The sequence below is a fragment of the Saccopteryx bilineata genome, chromosome X (genome assembly GCF_036850765.1).
Source record: "Saccopteryx bilineata isolate mSacBil1 chromosome X, mSacBil1_pri_phased_curated, whole genome shotgun sequence".
Lineage (NCBI taxonomy): Eukaryota > Metazoa > Chordata > Mammalia > Chiroptera > Emballonuridae > Saccopteryx > Saccopteryx bilineata.
The window spans coordinates 89,820,434-89,847,795 of record NC_089502.1 but is presented as its reverse complement, the minus strand read 5'-3'; the positions used below and the strand labels follow the sequence as shown (position 1 = coordinate 89,847,795).

At 47.2% G+C, this 27,362-nt stretch overlaps 1 protein-coding gene across 3 annotated transcripts in view; it reads right to left on the bottom strand.

Moving 5' to 3' along the window:
* ZNF185 (zinc finger protein 185 with LIM domain) overlaps nt 1-27,362 on the bottom strand; it is an 84,498-nt gene that overhangs the window by 36,117 nt on the left and 21,019 nt on the right. For all 3 annotated transcript variants that reach the window (XM_066248798.1, XM_066248800.1, XM_066248799.1), the window contains 10 exons: nt 26,730-26,768; nt 26,548-26,625; nt 25,819-25,908; nt 24,813-24,899; nt 23,774-23,857; nt 23,005-23,046; nt 20,968-21,051; nt 20,451-20,540; nt 13,910-13,996; nt 10,351-10,455 (listed from right to left, as the gene is read on the bottom strand). In XM_066248798.1, coding sequence (XP_066104895.1) covers nt 10,351-10,455; nt 13,910-13,996; nt 20,451-20,540; nt 20,968-21,051; nt 23,005-23,046; nt 23,774-23,857; nt 24,813-24,899; nt 25,819-25,908; nt 26,548-26,625; nt 26,730-26,768 — 786 coding nt within the window. The remainder of the gene's footprint in view (nt 1-10,350; nt 10,456-13,909; nt 13,997-20,450; nt 20,541-20,967; nt 21,052-23,004; nt 23,047-23,773; nt 23,858-24,812; nt 24,900-25,818; nt 25,909-26,547; nt 26,626-26,729; nt 26,769-27,362) is intronic.

Sequence of the window (27,362 nt, the reverse complement as noted above, 5' to 3'; positions counted from 1 at the left end):
AAAGACAAACTACACACTGGGAGAATATATTTGACATAGTGTCTGATCAGGGGTTAATAACCAAAATTTATAAAGAACTTGTAAAACTCAACACTAGGAAGACAAACAATCCAATCAAAAAATGGGCAAAAGAGGCCCTGGCCGGTTGGCTCAGCGGTAGAGCGTCGGCCTGGCGTGCGGGGGACCTGGGTTCGATTCCCGGCCAGGGCACATAGGAGAAGCGCCCATTTGCTTCTCCACCCCCCCCCCCTCCTTCCTCTCTGACTCTCTCTTCCCCTCCCGCAGCCAAGGCTCCATTGGAGAAGGGATGGCCCGGGCGCTGGGGATGGCTCCTTGTCCTCTGCCCCAGGCGCTGGAGTGGCTCTGGTCGCAGCAGAGCGACGCCCCAGAGGGGCAGAGCATCGCCCCCTGGTGGGCAGAGCATCGCCCCTGGTGGGCGTGCCGGGTGGATGGATCCCGGTCGGGCGCATGCGGGAGTCTGTCTGACTGTCTCTCCCCGTATCCAGCTTCAGAAAAAATACCAAAAAACAAAAAAAACAAAAAAAATGGGCAAAAGAAATGAATAGACACTTCTCCAAAGAGGACACACAGATGGCCAACAGGCATATGAAAAAATGTTTAACATCACTAATAATTAGAGAAATGCAAATTAAAACCACAATGAGATATCACCTCATACCAGTCAGAATGGCGCTCATCAATAAAACAACACAGAATAAATGCTGGCGAGGATGTGGAGAAAAGGGAACCTTCCTGCACTGCTGGTGGGAATGCAGACTGGTGCAGCCACTGTGGAAAACAGTATGGAGATTCCTCAAGAAATTAAAAATCGAACTGCCTTTTGACCCAGCTATACCACTGTTAGGAATATACCCCAAGAACACCATAGCACTGTTTGAAAAGAAGAAACACACCCCCATGTTTATGGCAGCATTGCTCATAATAGCAAAGATCTGGAAACAGCCCAAGTGTCCATCAGAGGACGAGTGGATTACAAAGCTTTGGTATATATATACTATGGAATACTACTCAGCCATAAGAAATGATGACATAGGATCTTTTACAACAACATGGATGGGCCTTGATAACATTATACTGAGTGAAAGAAGTAAATCAGAAAAAACTAAGAACTATATGATTCCATATATAGGTGGGACATAAAGATAAGACTCAGAGACAGGAACAACAGTGTTGGGGTTACAGGGTGGGGGGAGGAGAGGGAGGGGGTTGGGGGAGGGGAGGGACACAAAGATCATGGCTTTTCAGCATTTACCATATTCCCCCCTTAATCTATAGACAGACAGCAAATATTTACGTATGGTGTTCCCAGTATAAAGACTGCTATCTTAGGGGCAAATGCTGATAAACTATTTCAGCAGTTCCTCCTTCTTCAAAGACTTATATGTCAACATAGAGCTCCATGTTTCATGGGACATACTCAAGCTCACTCCATGCTCCCTGGAGCTTTAGCACAAGGGAAAGCCCCTCCCCACTTTTTTTCTTTTTTTTTTTTGTAGTATTTTTTCTTTTATTTATTTATTTTTTGTATTTTTCTGAGGATGAAGATGGGGAGGCAGTCAGACAGACTCCTGCATGCGCCTGCCTGGGATCCACCTGGCATGCCTACCAGGGGGGGATGCTACGCCTATCTGGGGTGTTGCTCTGTTACAACCAGAGCCATTCTAGCAACTGAGGCGGAGGCCATGGGGCCATCCTTAGTGCCCGGGGTGGCTTTGCTCCGGTGGAGCCTTGGCTGCGGGTGGGAGGAGAGAGACGAAGAGGAAGGAGAAGGGGAGGAGTGGAGAGGTAGATGGGCGCTTCTCCTGTATGCTCTGGCCAGGAATCGAACCTGGGAATCCTGTACACCAGGCCAATGACTCCGACGGGTCTACCATATCATGCTTTTTACTTAAAAAAAAAAAATTACATTTCTTTTGAATGCTGATGAACAGGAGACACCAAATCTTTTTCACCAGCAAACTACTACCTTCTTTATTAGATCCAGCTAATAACACTGTTTTGTCTTTTTCCAAAGAGCTCCAGATATATGGAAAAGATTTATATAGGCGGATGGGGATCCTCAAACCCCTCAGCGAGATCTTCTGAGAATGGCTTTTAAGATACCTAGAGGCAGAAAAACCCCAATAGAGATCAGGGGAACTACCAGCTTTTAGGATACACCCTTAAAGGCTCCAACACCCCAAAGGGGTCTCATAGGATGCCATCTGGGTCCTGCTTCAATAGTGGAAAGGAAGGTCATTGAGCTAAAGCCTGCCAGGCTTACACGCCTCTGCTGTGAGGAAACAGGGACATTGGAAGGTGGGCTTCCCCCTCGCTCCTCTAAGGGAGGGTTCAGTCTCTTCCAGCCCTGCTCCAGCCACCTATGACCTAACCTTGCCCAGAAAGCTGGGGTTTGCCACTGAAGGCTGAAGGTGCCCAGGGCCGTCGGCCCCATCTACGACACTGTGGAGGAGCCTAGGGTATTTCTTCCAAGAAACGGGTAAACTGATCTCATTTGCACAAGGGCCACTTAACTATGTTTTGCCTGAATAGTCAGGTTTTTTATTCTTCCCTCAAAGATCTCTGTTGTGGGTGTTGATAGTCCTATTTTCTGCTGCTTTGCTTAATATATAGTGTTTCCTTTATCTCTCCTACCTCAATGCCCCACTCATATTTCAGGCTGGGTCCTACTCCTAATTTAGAGCTCTCTTTCCTCCTTTTGCCAACTTGTATTAGGATTTTACCTTTGCCACCTAGCTTAGTGTATCCCAAGGTTCTCTTTACCATGCCACAGTCACAGAGCTCCAGGGAAAAGCAACCTGGTCTCAACTCCAGGCAGAGGAGAACAGAAGCTCCATATCCACGCATGCTGCAAGTGGCTTTTTCCAGTCTACCTGAATCATTACCAGCTAGAAGCAGCGGTCATTGGGACTTGGACATGAGCTGCAAAGTATAGAATGGTGACAACAATTCCAGTGCCATGCAGACTTTTCCTGTGGGGAACTTTCCTGGACTTCTGCTCCCTGTGACAGCTCCTAACAGACTGAACTGTGGTTGTGTTGCATTTCTCAGGGATTTGGCATGGTGATGGGGCCAACGTGGACTTGGTGAACATGTTAAGGACACTATACTCTTTTATGGATTCTTGCTGAATTGGCCAAGAGTTTGCTTAAAGGCTTTTAATCACTGTAAAAAAAAAAATAGAGGACTGGATGAAGAAGATGGGGCACATATACACCATGGTATACTATTCAGCTAGGAGAAATGATGACATCGGATCACTTACAGCGGAATGGTGGAGTCTTGGTAGCATTGTGCGGGGTGAAATAAGCGAATCAGAAAAAAACAGAAACTGCAGTATTCCATACATTGGTGGGACATAAAAGCGAGACTAAAAGGCATGGACAGGAGTGTGGTGGTAACGGGGTGTGGGGGGAGGGAAGGAGGGAGAGGGGGAGGGGGAGGGGTACAGAGAGAACTGGATGGAGGATGGCGGAAGACAATCTCTCTTTGGATGATGGGTATGCAACAGAACTAAATAACAAGATAACCTGGAAATGTTTTCTTTGAATGTATGTACCCTGATTTATTGATGTCACCCCATTAAAATAAAAATTTATTTATAAAAAAAAAAGAAAACAAACGAATCAAGACTTCAAAGCGGCCCAAATCCTAAAGTGGATTACAAATAATAGCTGAAGCCAACCCAAGAAGACTTAGAAACAACACAAGTAAAAACTAGAGACAGACAACACCAAGCCTAGACTCAACCAGCTCTACAAAGAAAACACCCAGATACCCAGGCACAATGAGAAGACAAAGTGCAATCCAAATAAAACCACAAGAGAGACCTTCAGGAGATGAACTGAGTGATATGGAAATAATCAAACTTCCGGATGCGGAGTTTAAAATAATGATTGTAAGGATGCTTAGGGATCTTAGAACAACAATGGATGGTCATCATGAACACCTAAATAAAGAAATAGCAAGTATAAAAACGGATATTGAAATATTAAAAAAGAATCAGTCAGAGATGACAAATACAATATCAGAAATGAAGACCACAATGGAAGGAATTAAAAACAGGATGAATACAGCTGAGGATTGAATCAGCGAGTTGGAGGACAACTGGAATGAAGGCATGAAAGCAGAGAAGAAAAGAGAAAAGAGACTCAAAAAGTCAGAGGAAACTCTTAGAGAGCTCTGTGACAACATGAAGAGAAATAACATCCGCATCATAGGGGTTCCTGAAGAAGAAAAAGAACAAGGGATAGAGACTTTGTTCAATCATATCATAGCTGAAAACTTCCCTAAATAAATGCAAGAGAAACTCTCACAAGTCCAAAAAGCACAGAGGACTCCATTAAAGAGAAACCCAAAGAAACTTACACCAAGACACATCATAATTAAAATACCAAAGCTAAGCGATAAAGAGAAAATATTAAAAGCTGCAAGAGAAAAAAAAGCTATCACCTAAAAAAGGAGCCCCCATAAGGATGATATCTGACTTCTCAACAGAAACACTCGAGGCCAGAAGGGAATGGCAAGAAATATTCAAAGTAATGCAGAACAAGAACCTACAACCAAGACTACTTTATCCAGCAAGGCTATCATTTAAAATTGAAGGAGAAATAAAAAGTTTCCCATACAAAAAAAAACCTCAAGGAATTCATTACAACCAAACCAATGCTGCAGGAAATGTTAAGGGGCATGCTGTAAACAGACCAAAGTGGGAAAAGAATATAGCAAAAAGAAATACAGCTTTAAAGAATAAAATGGCAATAAACAATTATGTGTCAATAATAACCCTAAATGTAAATGGATTAAATGATCCAATCAAAAGACATAGGGTAGCTGCATGGATAAGAAAACAGGACCCGTGCATATGCTGTCTACCAGAGACACACCTTAAAACAAAAGATGCACATAGGTTGAAGGTAAAAGGATGGAAAAATACATTTCATGCAAATGGAAATGAAAAAAAAGAGCTGGGGTAGCAATACTTATATCAGACAAAATGGACTTTAAAACAAAGGATATAGTAAGAGATAAAGAAGGCCACTACATAATGATAAAGGGAGTAATCCAACAAAAATATATAACTATTGTAAATATCTACGCACCTAATATAGGAGCACCTAAATATATAAAGCAGACTTTGATGGATATAAAGAACGAGATCAACAGCAACACTATAATAGTAGGGGATTTTAATACCCCACTAACATCACTAGATAGATCCTCAAGAAATAAAATTAACAAAGAAACAGCAGACTTAAAAGACACACTAGATCAACTCGATTTAATAGATATCTACAGAACCTTTCACTCTAAAGCAGCAGAATATACATTCTTTTCAAGTGCTCATGGTACATTCTCTAGGATAGACCACATGTTAGGGCACAAAAGTGGTCTCAACAAATTTAAGAAGATTGAAATCATATCAAACACTTTCTCTGATCACAATGGCATGAAACTAGTAATCAACCACAACAGAAAAGCTCAAAAATTCTCAAACACATGGAAACTAAATAGCAGGTTGTTAAATAACAAATGGATTAAGAATGAGATCAAAGAAGAAATAAAAAAATTCCTAGAAACGAATGATAACGAGCATACAACAACTCAAAATTTATGGGACATAGCAAAAGCAGTCCTGAGAGGGAAGTTCATAGCACTGCAGGCACACTTTAAGAAGCTAGAAAAAGCTCAAATAAACAACTTAACCCTGCATCTAAAAGAACTAGAAAAAGAACAGCAAGTAAAGCCCAAATGTAGTAGAAGGAAGGAAATAATAAAGATCAGAGCAGAAATAAATGACATAGAGGTTAAAAAAACAATACAGGAGACTAAAGAAACAATATAGAGGATCAATGAAATTAGGAGCTGGTTTTTTGAAAGGTAAACAAGATTGATGAACCTTTAACTAGACTCACCAAGAAAAAGAAAGAGGACTCAAATAAATAAAATTAGAAATGAGAGGGCAGAAATAACAACTGACACAACAGAAATACAAAGGATTGTAAGAAAATATTATGAAGAACTGTATGCCAAAAAACTAGACAACCTAGATGAAATGGACAAATTCCTTGAAACATACAATCTTCCAAAAATCAGTCTGGAAGAATCAGAAAACCTAAACGGACCGATTACACCAAATGAGATCAAAACAGTTATCAAAAAACTCCCAACAAAGAAAAGTCCTGGGCCAGATGGCTTCACTGGTGAATTCTACCAACTATTCAAAGAACTAACTCCTATCCTTCTCAAGCTATTTCAAAAAATTAAAGAGGAAGGAAGACTTCCAAGCTCCTTTTATGAGGCGAGCATAATTCTGATTCCAAAACCAGGCAAAGACAACACAAAGAAAGAAAATTATAGGCCAATATCCCTGATGAATATAGATGCTAAAATCCTCAACAAAATATTAGCAAACCGGATCCAACAATATATGGAAAATATCATACACCATGATCAAGTGGGATTTATTCTGAGGAGGCAAGGCTGGTACAATATTCGCAAATCTATCAATGTTATTCATCACATAAATGAAAGGAAGGAGAAAAACCACATGATCATTTCAATAGATGCAGAAAAAGCATTTGATAAAATCCAGCATCCATTCATGATCAAAACTCTCAGCAAAGTGGGAATACAGGGAACATACCTCAACATGATAAAAGCCATCTATGAGAAACCCACAGCCAACATCATACTCAATGGGCAAAAATTAAAAGCAATCCCCTTAAGATCAGGAACAAGGCAGGGGTGCCCCCTTTCACCGCTCTTATTCAACATAGACCTGGAAGTCCTAGCCACAGCAATCAGACAAGAAGAAGAAATACAAGGCATTCAAGTTGGAAAAGAAGAAGTAAAGCTATCATTATTTGCAGATGATAAGATATTGTATATAGAAAATCCTAAAGTCTCAGTCAAAAAACTACTGGACCCGATAAATGAATTCAGCAAGGTGGCAGGATATAAAATTAATACTCAGAAATCAGAGGCATTTTTATACACCAACAATGAACAATCAGAAAGAGAAATTAAGGAAACAACCCCCTTCACTATTGCAACCAAAAAAAATAAGTACCTAGGAGTACATTTAACCAAGAAGACTAAAGACTTGTACTCGGAAAATTATAAAACATTGATAAAAGAAATCAAGGAAGATACAAACAAGTGGAAGCATATACCATGCTCATGGTTAAGAAGAATAAACATCATTAAAATGTCTATATTACCCAAAGTAATTTATAAATTCAATGCAATACCAATTACAATACCAGTGACATACTTTAAAGATATAGATCACATATTCCAAAAATTTATATGAAACCAAAAGAGAACACAAATAGCCTCAGCAATCTTAAAAAAGAAGAATAAAGGGGAGGTATCACACTTCCTGATATCAAGCTATACTACAAGGCCATTGTACTCAAAACAGCCTGGTACTGGCATAAGAGCAGGCATATTGATCAATGGAACAGAACAGAGAACCCAGAAATAAACCCACAGCTCTATGGACAACTGATATTTGACAAAGGAGGTAAGGAAATACAATGGAGTAAGTCAGCATCTTCAACAAATGGTGTTGGGAAAATTGGACAACAACCTGCAAAATAATGAAACTAGACCACCAACTTACACCATTCACAAAAATAAACTCAAAATGGATAAAAGACTTAAATGTAAGGCGTGAAACCATAAGCATCTTAGAAGAAAACATAGGCAGTAAGGTCTCTGACATCTCTCGCAGTGATATATTTGCCCATTTATCTCCACAGGCAAGAGAAATAAAAGACAGGATAAACAAATGGGACTATATCAAATTAAAAAGCTTTTGCACGGCCAAAGACAATAAGAACAGAATAAAAAGACAAACTACACAATGGGTGAACATATTTGACAGTATGTCTGATAAGGGGTTAATAACCAAAATTTATAAAGAACTTGTAAATCTCAACACCAGGAAGACAAACAATCCAATCAAAAAATGGGCAAAATAAATGAATAGACACTTCTCCAAAGAGGATTTACAGATGGCCAATAGGCATATGAAAAAATGCTCAACATCATTAATCATTAGAGAAATGTAAATTAAAACCACAATGAGATATCACCTCCCACCGGGTTAGAATGGCGCTCATCAACAAAACAACAGAGTAAGTGCTGGAGAGGATGTGGAGAAAAGGGAACCCTCCTGCATTGCTGTTGAGAATGCAGACCGGTACAGCCTCTGTGGAAAACAGTATGGAGATTCCTCAAAAAATTGAAAATCGAACTGCCTTTTGACCCAGCCATCCCACTTTTAGGAATATACCCCAAGGACACCATAGAATGGTTCCAGAAGGAGAAATGCACTCCCATGTTTACAGCAGCATTGTTCACAATAGCGAAGATCTGGAAACAGCCCAAGTGTCTGTCAGAGGACGAGTGGATTAAAAAGCTTTGGTACAGGCCTGACCTGTGATGGCGCAGTGGACAAAGCGTCAACCTGGAAATGCTGAGGTTGCCGGTTCAAAACCCTGGGCTTGCCTGGTCAAGGCACATATGGGAGTTGATGCTTCCAGCTCCTCCCCCCCTTCTCTCTCTCTGTCTCTCCTTTCTCTCTCTCTCTGTCTCTCCCTCTCCTCTCTAAAATGAAAAAAAAAAAAGGTTTGGTACATATAGTATAGAATACTACTCAGCCATAAGAAATGATGACATCGGATCATTTACAATAACATGGATGGACCTTGATAACATTATACGAAGTGAAATAAGTAAATTAGAAAAAAACTAAGAACTATATGAACCAATGCATAGATGGGACATAAAAATGAGACATAGAGACATGGACATGAATGTGATGGTAACAGGGCGTGGGGTGGAGGGGTGGGGAAGGGGCAAGGAAGGAGAGGGAGGGAGTGGGGGGAGGGTAGGGGCACAAAGAAAACCAGATAGAAGGTGACAGAGGACGATTTGACTTCGAGTGAGGGGTATGCAGCATAATCAAAGGTCAAAATAAGCTGGAGATGTTTTCTCGGAACACATGTACCCTGATCTATCAATGTCACTGCATTAAAATTAATAAAAATAAGATTAAAAAAATAATCCAGCAGATGGTGCTATTCTGCAACAAACAGCTTTTGCTTTTGTCAATAAAGTGTTATGTAAGTGAAAAAAAAAAAATGAAGCAGCCAAGAACCTAATCACATTGGACCAAAAAAATCTTCTATGACAGCCACCAGCCAATTGAATCAATCTGCACAACTTGCTGGCCAGCACACAGGGATGCAGGCTGCAGGTGTTGGCTCTCACATAGTCCTTCCCATAAGTGGTAGCTCAAAGAACTGGGGCCCTGGCCCAGTGGCTTTTCCTAGTATCTCCTGAAGCACAGTGGTCAGAGGCTGAGGCCTGCTCTCCCCTTCCAATGTTGGCTTGGGCTTCTGGATTTGGAAGTCGGGACTCTGGGTCCAAACATCAGTTGCAAACTAGTCAAGTTAGTGAGGGCAGGGAGACCCTGTGGATTTGGGGAAGCAAGGGCAGCAGCTGGGAGCACCAGTTGGGAAAGCATCTGGCAGAAGCTCCTCCTTGGGATGGCCTCCATGGCCTGACTACTCTAGAGCAGGGTTCTGGCGGGCAGCATGCAGCTGGGCTCTCTGCAGACACTCGCTTTGCCATTCTTCTCTGGTCATCTGTTCTGAACCATAAGGGTTCTAGCACAGCTGGGAGCTGAACTATCTGTGTCAACATCTGTACCCCCAAGCTTTGCCACCCAGAATAACTCATGCTTGGTTTTGAACCACCTGGGGACAGATGGGATCTTGTGACTCCACAAATTACCTGAGAAAGTGGCCTCTAATTCCACCCGGTCCAGGAACTTAGAGCCCAGCTGGACATGCTTGTTTCCTAGCTTGTCTCACTGGGGCTGCTGCTTTTCTTCCCATGGAAGCTCAGTGCAGAGCTGGCCAGGGGAGGCAGGTGGGTTGGGAAAGGGAAACTCTGGGGCTTTTGAAAGGGAAGGGAGAAAGCGGCTCTGCTAGGACCCATGAATGCTTTGGTCACTGACTTTCCCATACTGACAGCTTGGAGACCTTGGTTGCCCTGGTTGTTGGCAGAACTGCTTTCAATGGAGTAAAAGCACAGTGAGGTTGGGGTGGCCTGGCCTAGAGTTTCGTCTTCCTCGGCAACTAGTTCCCTGAGGGTTATTGGCAGGGGCCTGCCCCTCTCCAGGCCTCATGCATTTCTTCATTCTTGTAAGAGATATTCACTGAAAACATGGTGAGTAATACAGTCCTGGTCCCAGCTCCATCCATAGACCTTGGATTGGGGGTTATGTGGGCTCTAGTTCTTCTATGGAGTTACCTTTCAGAGTCTGGACTGGGGCACTTAAAGGCCTCCTCACCAGCCATCTCTCTCTTGGGCTCTCTGGGGCTGAGGGCTTCTTTGTCTTTGGAGTCCAGGGAAGACCTATGGAGGAAAGAAACATAAGTTAACCACCCAGAAGTCACCCAGGTGGAGGCATCTGTAAATGCCAGCTGTCTCCAAAGAGCTTAAAACCTGATATTGCCGGATTGGCCAAGTCTCAAAATCTCATTACTAATAACTACTGTTGATTGAGTGTCAGACCATGATTCTGCATGCATTAACTCTCCATATCAACTCCAGAACACGGGTACTGTTATTATTCATGTACACTCTCCAGATAAGCAAAAGGAGGCACAGAGCCTGAGTGCCTTTTCCCAAGTTCTACAGGTAACAACGGGAAGAGCCAGGAATTAAGCCCAAGCAGTCTGACTTCAGAGTTCTGGACTATAATCCTCTGTGGTGGAAGACTGATCCTAACCTCCTAATTCAACCCCCCTCTGTTCTTTCTGAGATCATCAGGGATCTCCATGGTATCAAACCAAACAGAGACACTCTTTTTTTTTAACTTTGGGTTTTTTAAAAATTATTTTTATTTATTTATTCATTTTAGAGGGGGGGAGAGAAAGAGAGAAGGGGGGGAGGAGCAGGAAGCTTCAACTCCCATATGTGCCTTGACTGGGCAAGCCCAGGGTTTTGAACCAGCGACCTCAGTGTTCTAGGTCAACGCTTTATCCACTGCACCACCACAGGTCAGGCCAGAGATACTCTTATTATTAGAATTGCCATTAGGGACTCAGTGAGACATTCGCACCTTTTCTCCCCCATCTACCCATCATGATTCTGTGGCACTACACCCTATCTCTTTTGCCACGCCTTCTCAGTCTCTTTTGCCATTATGTCTTTGGTCCCTTAAATGTTGGTGTTCCCGGTGTTCATCTCAATCTGCATGCTCTGTCACCTTGGCCATCTCCTCTGCTCCTATGGCATCAGCTGCCCCCCTCTGCTTGTTGCCACCTCTCCTCTGGGCTCTTGACCCAACTGTCTCCCAAACTAGCCTTCTGGCAGCTAATGCTAAAACTGCCCAGACTTGACTACTGTCCCCCAGCTGCCCTCAGAGGGGTGACCAGGCAGTTGCCTTCTCCATACTGTGGTCTGTGTCCAGCTTGCTGGCATTTCTCTCCTTGATTCCCTTGACATTGTAATCCATGTAAATATCAACATTGAGACCCATTATTTCAGTTCTCATCTGTCTCCATATAATATGGAAATATCTTAAGCCCTGACTTCTTTCCCAAACCTCAGCCACAAACTCTCAAATTCCTCCTAGTAATATGCTTTTGGATGCTTACAAATAATCTCACCGTATATTCATGCAAAAAAAAAATACTAAGTATATAACCCCTCCCCTTGGTTCCCGCTAATGTAGTGAGTTATGGAGCAAATAGTATCGGGTGGGAACCAGGCAGTCTGGGTGGGAGTCCTGATTCTGCCTGCTCTTGGCCATGTGACCCTTCAGGGTCTGTTTCTTCCCTATAAAATAGACATAGTGACTGTGCCTACTTGGGGCAAGGCAGGGCTTGGAGAATTCTAGCTTTCTTTATTTCTCTCCAACTTGATTCTCTTGCTGGAAAATGGGAGAGGTGTGCTTTAGGTCTGAATGGGCTGTTGCACCTCGGCAACTTGGTCAAATTCAGGCTACAGGCTACAGAGCCTCAGACCAAGTGGCAGAGGCCTTACAGTTTCTTTGGAGGCAGCCTGGCTTCCTCCTGTATTTCTGGGGGTCATTTTGCCCCTGTTTTTCAGACACTGGTCATCTTAGGAAAACCAATGGAGTAGCTTCCAATGTTGCCTAATTGAAGACATTATCACACTGTATGATTCTCAATCAGCCAAAAACAAACACTCCTGCACTCCTGTTCTGGACCATGCCCTCCCTATGCTGGGGCCCAAAAGGAATGAAGTCTCCACCCTCCAAGCACCCAGGGTCCTTGGGGCAAACTGATTCATGAAAGGACAACTGTGTGGAAGATTCTCTGGTGAAGATACGAACACAGCAATGTGAGAGTTCAGTGGGGAAAGTCCCTCAGAGACACCACCTCAGACAGAATCACAGGAAGGGAGGCACCCCAGAGAGGAGACAACTGAGATGTGCCTGAAAAATGCAGAGAGGAAAGGGCATCCCAGGCAGAGCCTACAGCTGGCACAGAGAATAGTGGTACAGAGAATAGTGGTGGAGGACACATGCAGGCCTAGGAGACTGGAATAAAGAGTATATGAGGGGAGGCTCGGAAGAGGGTGGAGGGAAGGTCCAGGCAAGGTATCAAATTCAGGCTACAGAGCCTAAATGGGAAGCCCAATTGTAGAGTTTTCCCCAGTGGGCTGACACGACTATTTCTGCCTTTTAGAAATGTTACCCAGGTAGAGATGTGGAGGAGGGTTTGGAGACAGGGCCCTAAAAGATGGTTGCAGACACCTGGATGAGTGATGGTGGAGGCCTAGACCCAGGTGAGGGCAGTAGGGACAGAAATATCTCTAAAATAGAATGGATAAGACTCAGTGTCTGACTAGGGTGGGGCTATAGAGAGGGAGGAGCTAAGGAGGAGAATAAAGGGACCTAGAGATCCATCAGGACTCATCTTGGATGTTACTTCCTCTGGAAGCCTTCCCTCACCACCCCCAACCCCGTGCTTGGAGCCCCTAGTGCTTCAGGAATTATCTTGGGCATGGCATACACCCTGGCTTCTCTCTCCAGTCTCCAGGCTTCATAAGGCAGGGTCCCAATCTAACATGTCATGGCTCCCTCCCAGGCCCTGGCATGGAGGTCAGATGATTGGCAGGGGCTCAGTAAACACCAGTTGAGTGAATAGCTAAATAAACAGGAGAGAGAGTGCTGCAGAGAGGCAGGGAAGCATCCCTCCCTCAGCTTGCCCCTCCAGGGAGAAGTGGCCCCTCCTTGATTAGATCTCCTTTTGCCCAGCTCCCTGCCCCCCCCCCCCCCAATTCTGCCTGCCTGTTACCTGGCCATCTGCACACTCCTTCGGGTTAGAGGTTGAGTCTGCTATGTTCCCTGCTGGCTGTGGCCCCAGTCCCTCACCCTCATCAACACCAGACATAGTGGCATCACGAGTTGTCAAGGGTGACCCACTGACTGCACTCCACTCCTGATGGCTTCCCTCACACAGGCAGGGCAACTGCTCCAGTGACCTCATGGGGCTTTGCAGACCTTGTGTCCTCACCCAGCACAGCAGGTCTGTCCCAGATGAGCCCTCACAGCTGGTTTGTGTCTACATTTACCTCCCCCACCAGACAGACAGTCAGCAACTCCAGATAGTGGGTCTGCTGGGTCTCTGCTAGGTCCCTAGAGTGGATCCTGGCCCCTCAAGTGCTTGCTCCACAGCAGTTATGGAGTGAAAGAATGAGATGGGAGTAGAGAACCCAGGTTAACCATATCTCCCACCAACCAGACCCCAGCCCTCATTATCTGCCTGCCGACCCTGCTAATCCCATCTCTAGAATTGGTGTGGAAGGAGCCTGGACAGCAGAAGGGCCTCCATACCTCTTTTCTTCCAGGTCTGGGGCCATCAGGCGAAGTCCCGCCCCAGGCGTCATTATCTGCAGGCGGACAATCTCCTCACCTCTTGTGCTATAGCCAAAGGAGAGAGCCAGAGAGTTTCTGGTAAGAAAAGTCTCACCATCTGTTCTGGGCATCCAAGGGCATCCTCCCTCAGGAGCCTCCTGGCTAGTTCAATGGGACACTCAGACCCATTGTCTTTTCCCCCACTCTTGTTTCGTCATTTGCCTTGAGCTTTTTTGGTACTGCAGCTAAGTGTGGGCCACTGACTTCCAGAGGAAGGGAAGTGAAGGACCCTTTCACCAGCCTCCCACCCTCAAGCCCATCCCCCTCAGGCCCAGAGAAGGGCCCTTTGGGTGCAAATGGAAGCACACAGCCCCAACACCCTGTCTGTAGCTGCTGCCACAAATCCCGCTTATGGCTTGAGTGGAGTGTCCAAAGTGGCTGTTTGTGAGGCCAGTAGGCTACTGTGGACTGATGAGGAATAAGATGCTTAGGAAATGTACAAACCAAATTTAGAGTGAGAACCAGTCAGAAAAGGATGGCAGAGACAGAGCTGAAGGGAAGTGACCAGGCCCCTGTGAGCCCACAGAATATCAGACATTCTCAATATTCAGTGGGTTCCTTTGAGGGTTCCTGTGCTCAGAGCCTGGTCTACAGGTGATGGTACACATCCCTTCAAGTCCGGTGTTTTTTTGTTTCATTTTGTTTTTTTGGCCCTATTGCAGGGTTTGACATCCATTAGGCTTGGACCATGGTTCACCCTAAACTGTACTTCTCCAGGTCCATAGAGCGAGGCCTAAGCCATCCTATAAGACCCAGTCCAGGTTATATTACATTACATCCAATCACTCCTTCCTTTGGTTGGCACTGGGTTGGGCCCTGGGGTACAAGTGAGGGTGAGCCCCAGGCCTTCCCTGGTGGAGCTCCAAGCCCAGCTGGAAGGAAATGGGAAAGGGGGAGGTGAAAGATAGCATGTATCTTAAATGCCAAGACCAGATATGGTGTAGCAAAGGGAAGCCACAGGATGGGTGGCTTAAAGTAGAGGGTAAGGGGATTGACATGATCAGATTGGTACTTTAAAAAGTCTACTCAAGGGTCCCCAGGAAAAGGAGGGATTGGAGGAGCCAAGATGAAGGCAGGGAGGTGGGTAAGCCTTGGTGTTGACCCTGGAACCTGGCTCCAACCTAGACTGGGAGTGCATGAAGGGCCAAGTCAGTGGGTTGCTCATCTCTGTCCCTCCTAGGGACACTAGAAATAATCAGAATGAAACATTAGGACTGCCAGGAACAGGGCCTCTCCCCACATGAAAGCCAGGATGGGACTTAGTCAATACAGGTAGCTTGGATTTCCATCTGTCTTCTTCCATAGCAATGACAGCATAAAGCCCCGGGCCACTGGCCTTACTCTGGTCCATAAAGCATGCGGTGCCAGGAAGCAGGGACACACTCCACTTGGGGATGTCACAGGCAAGTAAAAAATACTTTTCACTGGTGTTTCTTGTTATGTCAGAGAGGAAATAGGAACAAAGTGTTGCCTTAGTGTGCCCAAGCTGGTGTCTCTCTCTCAATACCTTTCTTCTCCTTTGTCATCCCCCTGAGCAATTGCTTCTCAAAGACCAGGTCAAATAAGAGCTCTTCTGTAGGGGCTGTTATGGGTTGCTTTGTGTCGACCCAAAAGATATGTTGACATCCTAACTCTTGGTATCTGTTAATGTGACCTGATTTGGAAATGAGTCATTGCAGATATAATTAATTAAGATAAGGTCATGCTGGAGTATGGTGTGTCCTAACCCAATATATGGACTTGAGTCCTTATAAAAAGGGGACATTTAGACACAGGAACACAGACTAAGACAGCCATGTGAAGGCAGGGGCAGAGATTGGAGTGATACATCTGCATGCTAGAAAGCACCAAGGATTGCTGGCAATACCAGAAGCTAAAATTCTAGAACATGCTCCCCCAGAGCCTTCAGAAGGAGCACAGAGGTGTGTCCACAGCTTGTGTGTTAGGACTTCTGGTCTTCAGAACTGCGAGGATAAATCTTGTTCAATCCACCCAGTTTCTGACACCTTGTCACTGCAGCCCCAGCAAATTCATACAAGAGCCTTTCCGCCTCTCCTTCCCTGAAGCCCCTTCCCCACAAGCCTCATCATCTCCCTATATCTTCAACCACAGATGGCTCTATTCCAATATGAAGTTCTCAGCTAGGCTAAGAGCTACTGAAGGCCAGAAACACTCATCCAGTGTAGCTCAGGCTGCCCATGGGAATACGACTGACAGTGGCTTTTGCCAAAGAGTGTGCAAGTCCTCCAGCTACATGAGGGAGAGAAACAGGAGAGGGAGGAGTAGTACAGGTTTTTCCAGCTCTCCAAAAGTAGAATGTTCTTGGCCCTGGCCGGTTGGCTTAGCGGTAGAGCGTCGGCCTGGCGTGCGGGGGACCCAGGTTCGATTCCCGGCCAGGGCACATAGGAGAAGCGCCCATTTGCTTCTCCACCCCCCCTCCTTCCTCTCTGTCTCTCTCTTCCCCTCCCGCAGCCAAGGCTCCATTGGAGCAAAGATGGCCCGGGCGCTGGGGATGGCTCCTTGGCCTCTGCCCCAGGCGCTGGAGTGGCTCTGGTTGCAGCAGAGCGGCGCCCTGGAGGGGCAGAGCATCGCCCCCTGGTGGGCAGAGCGTTGCCCCTGGTGGGCGTGCCGGGTGGATCCCGGTTGGGCGCATGCGGGAGTCTGTCTGACTGCCTCTCCCCGTTTCCAGCTTCAGAAAAATAAAAAAAAATAAAAAAAAGTAGAATGTTCTTATGAAACCTTTCATAAGCCAAAATGGCATAAAGGGAAGAAACAATGAGCTGAATGTTATTTGTGTTTTGCCTTTTTTCAAAACAGCGAAAATCCTCTTTGCATTTATTTTGGTTAGCAAAAACAGACACTAATGTAGATCTTTCAGCTCTTTTTAAAAGTGAATTAGTAGAAGGCAAACTGTAGAAAAATGGGATACCAGTACCTCCTTTTCCAGAGCCCACAGTCACATTTTTCTTAGAGGCCAGCAGGTGGCAATATGGCATCTTTTATCATTTGAAGAAAGGCTCTGTAAATCAGCAAGGCTCTAGTGGGGAGTGCCTGATAATACCAGCACCCAGGCACTACCTAAAGCAGTGGTCCCCAACCCCCGGGCCGCGGACCGGTACCAGTCCGTGGGCCATTTGGTACCGGTCCGCAGAGAAAGAATAAATAACTTACATTATTTCCGTTTTATTTATATTTAAGTCTGAACGATGTTTTACTTTTAAAAAATGACGATTCCCTCTGTTACAACCGTCTAAGACTCACTCTTGACGCTTGTCTTGGTCACGTGATACATTTATCCGTCCCACCATAAAGGCTGGTCCGTGAAAATATTTTCTGACATTAAACCGGTCCGTGGCCCAAAAAAGGTTGGGGACTATTGACCTAAAGGACTTTACAAGTACTATCTTATTTAGTATTTGGGACAGCCACAGACACTAGTTATTATTGCTCCCTATTTTACCCATGAAGAAACTGAGACACAGAAAGGTAAAGTGACTTTCTCCAAGTCACACAGCAAGTGAGAAGCAATGCCAGGGTTTTGCCTTGTGCTGGAAGCTGTGCTCTTACTCATTATTTCTCAGCTACTCTACCAGGCAGCATGCTGGGGCACAGACTGCAGGCCCCGCCCTGGTTGGGTGAGGCACAGTGTTCAGGGAATCTTGAACAGGACTGTGACGGGCCAGTAGCCAGGCTTGGGGGCCCTTATGCAGGTCATTCTCTCTGGGAGAGGGTATCCAAACAAGCTCAGTTTGGAAGGTGGGCAGGGGTTTTCTCACAGCAAGAGGGGAACAACTAATTTTTTAAACTAGAGAGAGAGAGAGAGGAAGAGAGAGATGAGAAGCATCAATCTGTAGTTGCATCACTTTAGTTGTTCATTGACTGCTTCTCATACGTGCCTTGACTGGGGAGCTCCAGCTGAGCCAGTGAACCCTTGCTCGAGCCAGCAACCTTAGGCTCAAGCCATTAACCTTGTGCTTCTCTCCAGTGACCATGGGATCATGTTTATGATCGTGTCGATGAGCCCACGCTCAAGCTAGTGACCTCGGGGTTTAAAACCTGGGACCTCAGCATCCCAGGTTGATGCTCTATCCACTGCATTGCCACCAGTCAGGTGGGAAAAACTATTTTAACACAAGAAACCAGGCCCTGAATGCATGGAGGGAAGGCCCTTTTCAACACATGAGCAGTGTGTGTGTGTGTGGGGGGTGTTGGTGGAGACAGGTAGAGTGGATGTAGATACTGGAGCTGAGGGGCCTTTGGGTTTCCCGGCAGGTCTGGGGTATGGAGCAAGACTGGAGTTTCAATGGAAGAAAAGAGACAGCTGGAGAGTCCTGAGGACACAACCTGTGGGCATCCTTGTATGCTAATTACTGTCCCAAACTTCTAGTATTCCTTGAGGTCTATACAGGGTTTGGCACCCAAGAGAGGGGTGCTCCTGCTGGTTGGCCCACAGCATAAGATGAGGAGCTCACCTTCACACTTGAGTCAAGGGAGACAGAACAACGCAGGCTTGTGGAGGGGGCAGCCTCAGTAGGGCCATGCCTTGGGGCAAGGTTTTGATATCCTTATGTCCCATTCTGCCATAAACCAGCATCTTCCGAGGTGCTGTGAGACGCAGAGTTTGGTTCAAACATTGCTCCCCACAGGACTGGGATTCTTTAAGGGCATAGCTAGGCCTGGACTTCTCAGATAGTCAGGCAGACAGAACCTGGGTGTAGGGAATTGATGATGACTGTCTGGCTCAGTGCAGGGCCTGATTGGGTCAGGTCAGAGAAAAAGGCTGCCCAAAGCTGGCCAGCAGCTCACCTGGAAGCTGCCTGGTGGGTTCTATATATTTTGTGATTGCAGAATCAGAAAAATAGCACTAAGAGCATCACGCTTGCTGACAGCCATTCTTCTGGGAGGAGGCTGCCTCGTTGTGAATCACCTCTGGTGTCTGGAACATTCCATAATCTGGTTCTAGTTCTGTATCCTGGGGCTTTACAGGCAATTTTTAACTGCGTCATCCAGCCTCCAGGACTTGGAGACAATGCTTTTCTGTTGTTTAGGCTACCCAGCTGGGGTACAATGTTACGGAAGCTTCAGCAGACTGAGATAGCTACGTTGCCATGACAACCAGTAATAGGTATTATACAACGAAAGGAATTGTCTGGAATAAATGTCAAGATGTCTCTCAAATCTATAATATAGTACAAACAAGTTCTCCTCCTGTATTCAATTTTAAAAAGTACATGAAATCATTCGTTGCTTTTAAATAAAAAAGAAATAAGGAAAAATCAGAGATGTGCATTGTTTTGAGCTGAATTATATCACCTCCAAAATTTTTATGTTGAAGTTGTAAGCCGTAGGCCCTTAGAATGTCTGTATTCAGAGATTGGATTTTAAGAGGTGATTAAGGTAAAATAAGGTCATTGAGGTGGGCACGAACCCAATCTGACTGGTGTCCTTATAAAACGAGGAGATCAGGACACGCACACACACAGAGGAATGACTATGTGAGGACAGTGAGAAGACAGCCATCTACAAGAAAAGAGAGAGCCCTCAGAAGGAGCCAACCCTGCCAACATCTGGATCTCAGACTTCTAGCCTTCAGAACTAGGAAACAATACATTTCAGTTGTTTGATTCACCCAGTTTGTAGGACTTTGTTACAGCAACTCTAGCAAACTAAGTCAGCCCCCACCCATTTCCTATCGGTCTCCAAGTCCCATCAATGCTTCTTTGTGAAGAGTTCTCAAATATTTCCACTTGTTCAAAAGTTCTTATGGACAAAAGTTCAGACAAACAGCAAGGATCAAAAGACAGACTGAGTGAAGAGGCTTTCTGGCAGAAAGGCCATTGCTGCCTCCTCCCTTCCATCCCCTCCCAGCCCCAGCCCAGCAGTCCTGCTGCTCCCTCGGGGCAGCCTCACTCTCCACCACAGTGCTGTGGCAGGCCCTTTCCTTCCTCCTGGTCCAAAAGAGATGGCCTTGAGGAATGTGAACACATACAAATGGTTGCAGGGCTGAGTTGGGAAAGGGAATAGGGCTTAACAGTGGCATTATGAGAGCTGGAACAGTCCCTGGAGTCCCCCAAAGTGACCTATAGCATTAGGTGCTCTGCCCCTCTGGCTATAAGGTCTTCCAAGAGTGCCATAGAGGCACAACTTTTAGCAGACTTTGATTTGGGCAAATTTCCCGTTCTAGGCAGGTGCTTTAAACAATAGCAACAATAGAACAGTGGTGCTCTCAACAGGACTTAGCAGGACTCCGTGCAAAGTACAAAGAGGTATTGATTGCTCTTCATCAGCAGATAAGAAAGCACCATTATCTGCTTGGACACTCAGGGCTCAGAAATCAGGACAAATCAGGGCCCAGTTTGTAGTGAGATCACCAATGTTCGGCCTGCCCCTGTTTTGTCACCCATTGCCAGACCCACCCACCTGACCAGGTCACAGGCCAGAGCCAACTCACAGTACCCACCTGGGCTCTAGGCTTCCAGCAGGGCTTAGCAGACTTGGCATGCGCTCAATCCAAATTGCCTGAGACACTTTGGCTCGGCCTCCATCAGCACTGGCAAAAAAGGCATCTGTGAGTGGCATTGGGAACTGTGGAGCCTCCTTTCCCAGCAGGAGTGGGAAGACAGAGTTGGCAGGTTGAACTTGGACAACATTTAGGAGAACCATGAACAAATCTGAGAATGGCAGGGCTGGCGTCCAGTGATGGACCCACTTCAACCCTGTGACACAGATAAACACTAAACAGACAAGAATTCAGTGCTCTTTTCCTGGAGGGTCAGGCTGTTTTACTCCTTCCAGCCCTAGGACATCCATCCTGATAGGCTCTCACTGATTTTTCTGCCCCATCCTATCACTGGGCATGTGAGGACACTGACACTGAGGCTCTGCTCACGGGTGACCTGGCAGAGGTTCCACAGTGACTGAGTGGCAGGTGGGTCTGGTAGTCACCAGGTCCAGGCAGAGGTTAAGTGATTGATTACCTGGTGGAGACAGGAGGGGATATTGCCAAAACAGGTGGGTCCTGGCTCTTCTCAGAAGGCCCATCCTCATCCACAACCTCCACCCTTGGGGCAAGAAGAAAAACAGATATACCACCTGCTCAGCTGTCCCTGAAGAACTTGCTTTCTTTCAGCGGAGTCTGTGGCCATAAGGTGGCCCAGGCTGGGGGCTTAGTGCCTCACCTTGGGATACGGACAGCATACTGTGTTGAATAGTGTCCCTCTAAAATTTATGTCTGCTTAGAACCTGTGAATGTGACCTTATTTGGAAATAGGGTCTTTGCAGATGTAATCATGGTTAGATGAGGTCATGCTGGAGTACAGTGGTCCCTAAATCCAATGGCCAGTGTCTTTATTAGCATAGGGAAATTTTCACACGGGCATACAAAAGTCATGTGAAGATGGAGGCAGAGAAAGGAGTGATGTATCTGCAAGCCAAAAATCACCAGTAGCCACCAGAAAGTAAAAAACAGACCTGGGACAGCTTCTCCCTCAGAGCCTCCAGAACTGGGAGACAATACATTTCTGGTGTTTATGCCACACATTTTGTGGTACTTTGTTACAGCAGCTCCGGGAACCTAATATGGCCACCAAGAGGTCACCATTATCTGTCACTTCCTTTGTGTTGCTACCACCATCTGTTGTTTGTATTTCAGTCAGCCTTTCTGGTCCTCCTGTGAGGACCAAGAGAAGATCAGAAAATAAGCAGGGCACTAATGGAACAGGGAACTTAAGGGTTACAGGCAGGTCCTGCTCCTGTTCTGTTAGGAATAACATGCCCAAGGTCGTTCAAGAAGCAGAGACAGATAGGGACTCTGGGAGGCTGAGAGAGAAAAAAAAAAAAGAAAAAGAGACAAACGTTTGCATTCTATTGGTTAAAAGACCCTTATCAGAAGTTTAGGTTTGGAATTCGCCAATGAGCTAGACCCCAGCCCCTGTTGCTATGCTATGTGCAGCCCCCTTAGCAAATAGGTTACCGCCACATCTGCTTCTGTATTAGGCTTGCTTGCTTAGCTTATAAAAAGATTTAGCTGTGAGCGCTAGGTGCGATTCCCATCTGCAGCTCCTTGTGAGCACAGTGTCTCTGGACACCTCGGGAATTTGCCCCTGTGCAGGTAAAACTGGCCAATAAAGTTACATCTATACTCCTGAAAGTCTCCGACGTTTGTTCTTGTACCTGGTGGATGTTACACTCCAAGACAGCAAACTGTTCCCACCTCTGGACCTGTGCACAAGTTGGGCTCTCTATCTGGAACACTTGGCATGCTGCCTTAGCTCTCCTTGGTTTTAGTCCTCAGCTCATTACAAAGGACTGGCCTGTCTACCCAGTGGACTTCCTAAAATTCAACTTCCCAGAAGTTTCTTCCTTATCCTCCCCAAATATTCTCCTCTCTCAGAAGATGTCCTTTTCATGTAATGGTGACACCCTCCCTTCACTCAGCTGGAGTGTCCTGATCATTCCTTGTTAAACCCTCTTCACCCTTTAGGACCCATCTCCACTATCAGTCACTTCAAAAGGCCTGGCCAACAAGGCAGAGGCTCCCAATGACAAGCTTCTGGACCCCATCCCAGTGACTGCTCCTGTGAGGGCATTGTTCAGCCTGTCCCTGGTAAGATGGGAAGGAGGGCAAGGGAACAACTCCAATGTACCCCCACAACTACTTATGCTTCAAAACCTCAGAGGCACTTCCAAATTCTATGGCTCCATCTTGGGTCTAGGGCCCAGCCCTGTTAGCTACTAACAAATAGGAGCGCCCAGCCACAAGCTGTGTTCTTTCAGCCAGGCTTTTGCTTACACAGAACTGGATACTGGGGCCATATGTGCCACGACAACCACCCAGATTCCCACCCAGCCTCCAGATAGAAGTCACCAGCCCCTTACAACTACCCCTACTCAGGGACAGCGGCCCCACCCCATCCCATGACCCTCTCCCCAGTACCCACACTACAATGTTGCAGAAAGGAGGCCTTCTCCATGGCCAGCGACAGGTTTCTAAGGCTTCCCTTGCTGACACTTACCTCTTTGCAATGAAGGAGGCCTGTGTCTCCTGGGCAGGGCTGCTGCAGAAAGGAGGTAGAAAGGCGATGTGTTGGGTACAACCCATGGAGTAGACAGGTGACATCATGACCACCCTGCCCCAGAGGCCCTGGGCCTCTTTCCCATTTTTAGAACCTTGCCAGGCCCTGGCCAGTTGGCTCAGCGGTAGAGCGTCGGCCTGGCGTGCGGGGGACCCGGGTTTGATTCCCGGCCAGGGCACACAGGAGAAGCGCCCATTTGCTTCTCCACCCCCCCCTTCCTCTCTGTCTCTCTCTTCCCCTCCCGCAGCCAAGGCTCCATTGGAGCAAAGATGGCCCGGGCGCTGGGGATGGCTCCTTGGCCTCTGCCCCAGGTGCTAGAGTGGCTCTGGTCGCGGCAGAGCGACGCTCTGGAGGGGCAGAGCATCGCCCCCTGGTGGGCAGAGCGTCGCCCCTGGTGGGTGTGCCAGGTGGATCCTGGTCGGGCGCATGCGGAAGTCTGTCTGACTGTCTCTCCCCGTTTCCAGCTTCAGAAAAATACAAAAAAAAAAACAAAAAAAAAACAAAAAAAAAACCTTGCCTGTCCTGACAGCAGCAACCGGATTCCTCAGTTTTCCAGAAGGTACATCTAAGGATCTCAGAAGGTCCAGCTAAGAAGGCCTACTCATGCCACCCTTCACCACTCATACAAATACCAGAGTTTGAAGGGACAGGAATTGTTCCAAAAGCATGAAGCTGGCTGGTGGCTGAGCTGTGTCTCTGTGCAACTAACCTGGTACTCTTCTTGGCTGCTGACAGGACGTAGGAGCGCTCCCGAGGAGCTGTCTTCCTCACCACACTACTTGCAGCTTCTGACCTATGGTGGCAAGGGGACAAAGCTAGCTTAGCACTTGCTCTGAGGACCATTCAAAGAAGAGACCAAAGGAAGGGCAGTCCTTATTTATTGAGCAATGGATGCTGCCAATTTATGCTGGCTCATTCCTCACACCCCAGGAAGGTAGGTGGCAGCATTACCCATGATTTACCAAAGTGAAAACTGAGGTCTGGGGAGTTGTAGTGGTTTGCCCAAAATCACACATTTAAGCTGGTGGCAGAGTGGGCACTTGATGCCACGTGGCCTGGCTCTTCTCCAGCACATTCCAGGCCCAGGACCCCTGCCACTGTGGACTCTGCCCTTAGAATTGCCTATCTTTGAGGTCCTTAGCAGGGGGCTTTGCTCTGTTTCCTGAGCCCCAGAGGGGCCTGCAGACAGTGGGATCGGGGCAGGGGGAGAAGGCTGAGCCCAGGGAGCTTTATTTCCTTGGGTCCTTGCTGTTTCTCAAGTACCTGGCTTCATTTTGGGGTGAGGGGCATTAGAACCTCTGGAGCCTGACCCTGTCCCCCAGATATGCAGGCCCTACTCTGACTTTGTACACACAGCACATACATAGAGGGCTCTTCTGAGGGCCCCCTGTGCAGCTTATTTTGGTCCAATTTGCTCCGGATCCTTTTTTAAAAAACTGATATGAAGTCCTGAAGCACATCTCTTTCCACTCTGTCCACAGATGGGGCTTTCTCCAGACTCTTGTTCCTAGGTTCTGTCTCATAGAGCTTCATGAGAGGATGCCCTAAGATAGCCCAGCTACATAGGTGGTTCTGGGACTCAACGGATGACACCTGCTGCTAGCAGCCACTCCTCCAGCCCACAGGCTTGCAATGATGTCTTAAATGTTGTACATTTCATCATCCCAACTGGCACAATTCCTATTTCACTAATTTGTGCAGACTTGGGCTGCAGCCCCGCCCATGGGAAGCCTGGTGGGTACTGTTACCTTCGTTTTTGCTCATCAGAAGAGAAGGGCACATCCTCCTCTTCAGCAGCCCCTGAGGCTGAGCTGCGCCTGATGTTGTAGGGTGCTCTGAGGGACGGGGAGGAGGAGGGGTTGAAGATGCTGGCAGTTACGGCTCCTCCCCCCACTTCCACCCCTGCTCCATGTCATAGGCCGCTACCCTCAACAGTTTGACTTCCTGACTTCCAACAATGCCAACACATGTTGGCATAACAGTTTCTGGGCCTTTGCTCATTCATGTCACTTCTTTCTCCTTGAGAACCAGCCCTCCTCTTCCCTGTTCCAACCCTAACTGTCCTCTAAGACCCGGTCATGCCTCACCCCTTCTCCAGAAAGATACCCTAGCTGCTCCATGCCACTGGACAATGGTGACAAGGAACAAACAATAAAAAGACACGGAACCCTTGTGAATCACAAGCCCAACCTACAACTCTGTCCAGAGCTTCCCTTCCTGGACATATAGGAAGTGGCCTTTGGTATGGGTCATGAGGGGACTTCCAGAGGGTACCCCAAAGATTAATATCCAAGAAGCAGCACAAATTTAAGCATAAAATACCCCTAACTGATAGACTGCCATGGCCAGCAGCGTGACTAGCATCATTAGGCCCTAACCTGGCCTAGCACAGCCCATGCTGAAAGCCGTGCCCAGAGGGCTACAGAGGTACATCTAGGAAACAGTCAGAAGCAGCCCCAGGGCCATTACTCATGATCCTTTTTCTAGATCCACTGGCCCCTTCTACAAACTTCCTACAGACCCTGCTTTGCCTCACATCAGAAGTGCAGTGTGCATGGACATCCAAATTTCTGGGGCTTGTCACCCTCTGGTGGGCTCCAGGTCACAACATCAACTGGCAGGGATGTCAGAACAAAAGGACTAGCACTCCCAGACTGGGCTCAGAGGCAAGCAGCCTGCTGCCCTCCGAGGGCCACTGTTTGGGCTCATTCTTTGGTGGAGGGAACTGATCTGAACCTGCGATTGCATACTCACAGCTTCTTGTAGTCCTCAGTGGTCATCCTGTAGCCAGAGGAGGAAGGGCGGAGAGCCCCAGCAGGAGCTGCTCTCACCAGACTGGCAGTGCTGAAGAGGCAAGGAGTTTTCTTGTGCCTACTGCAGGCCCCCTCTTACCTCCAGGTTTGCCCACACAGCCTAGCAGGCACATGGTAGGTAAATGAGAGAATGCTGGTGGCCTTTCTTCTCTGCTCTCAGCCCTGCCACATACTCAGAATGTCCACAGCACCCTGAGCAGGGAACCCTTCTTTACAAGGGAAGACCCGACCCCCTTGGCCCTGTATTTCTGATGGAGTCTGGGTTTGGCCTGATACCAAGGTGCATTGACAGTATGCCACCTCAGCCTGCCAAGGAGGTAGCTTAAAAAGCACACAGCTCACTGCAGTCAATCAGCAAGTCAAAGCTCCCCGAAAGTCAGGACTGGCTCAAGGGCAAGGTCAAGTAGGGGCCCAGGGCTTCCCAGAGACCAGAGGGCCCAAACCAGGCCATGCATCCACCTGGGGGCTTCCAGTCCCTCCAATGCAGCTGCATCCCACCCCAACCCATCTCCTCTCGTCACCCCGGTATTGGTCTCCAGGGCCCTACCTTACACAAGAGCTGTTGCTTACCACACCGTCAGTGACAGGCAGACTACTCTTTCCGCCATGAGCCCAGCCCAGGCCCTCACAACTCCCCACTGCCTGGCTGGACAGCACTCCGTGGACGCACCTTTTTGGAGCTCCATTGGTTTTAGGAAAGTGCTGCTGGGGCTGGGACGAGCTGTCTATGGGCTTGGTGAACACTCCCCTAAAAGAGAGTCCGGAAGAAGCAGTCCATTAAGCTCCCAGGGAGAAGCCAGGGGGCAGTGCAGGTGGGTGCAGGGAGGCAGGGAGGGTTCTGCTGTCACCTACCGGATGATGTAGCCAGTGGAAGCCCTTGTGCTTGCAGGCCTGCCAAGGAAAAAGAGGCATGAAGTAAATTGAGGCCTTGCTGGAAGGCCCAACTTTCTCCTGTCACTGACAACAGCAGAGCAGCTTGGTTGGTGCGTGTCCCAGTGCAGGCAAAACAAGAGGAACAGGAGTGGCCGGGAACTTCCTGAGAGAGCTAGCCACTGTGCACCCCTAGCCTGGTTCCTGCTCTGGTCTGCCTGGTCTGCCTGTCTCTCAGCTACTCCCCAGGAAGAGTACCTGGGCTAATTGTTCTGGGCCCAGCCTTGGCTCACAGCAGGTACCTACAAATGTGTGGTCTCTGGCTGAGCATTTTCTACAGAAGTGTCCCTTCCAAATTCTGGCTTCTCCTTGGCTTGTCAGGTCCCAACTGTGCCCTGAGCAAAAGCTCTTATGAGATTGCTGACAGCCCTCCCACCTGCTTTCCAGCTCAGGTTGGAGGCTCCATGGTAAGAGGCTAGGGCTGAGGACATGGCAAGTGGAAGCCATGGCTCCTGACCTGTTCCCCAACCTCACTTCCAGCCTTTTCCAGGAAGGTTCATGAGGGCCAAAGAAGAGTCCAGGCATGAGCCAGCCATGGCCAGCAGACTCTCTCTT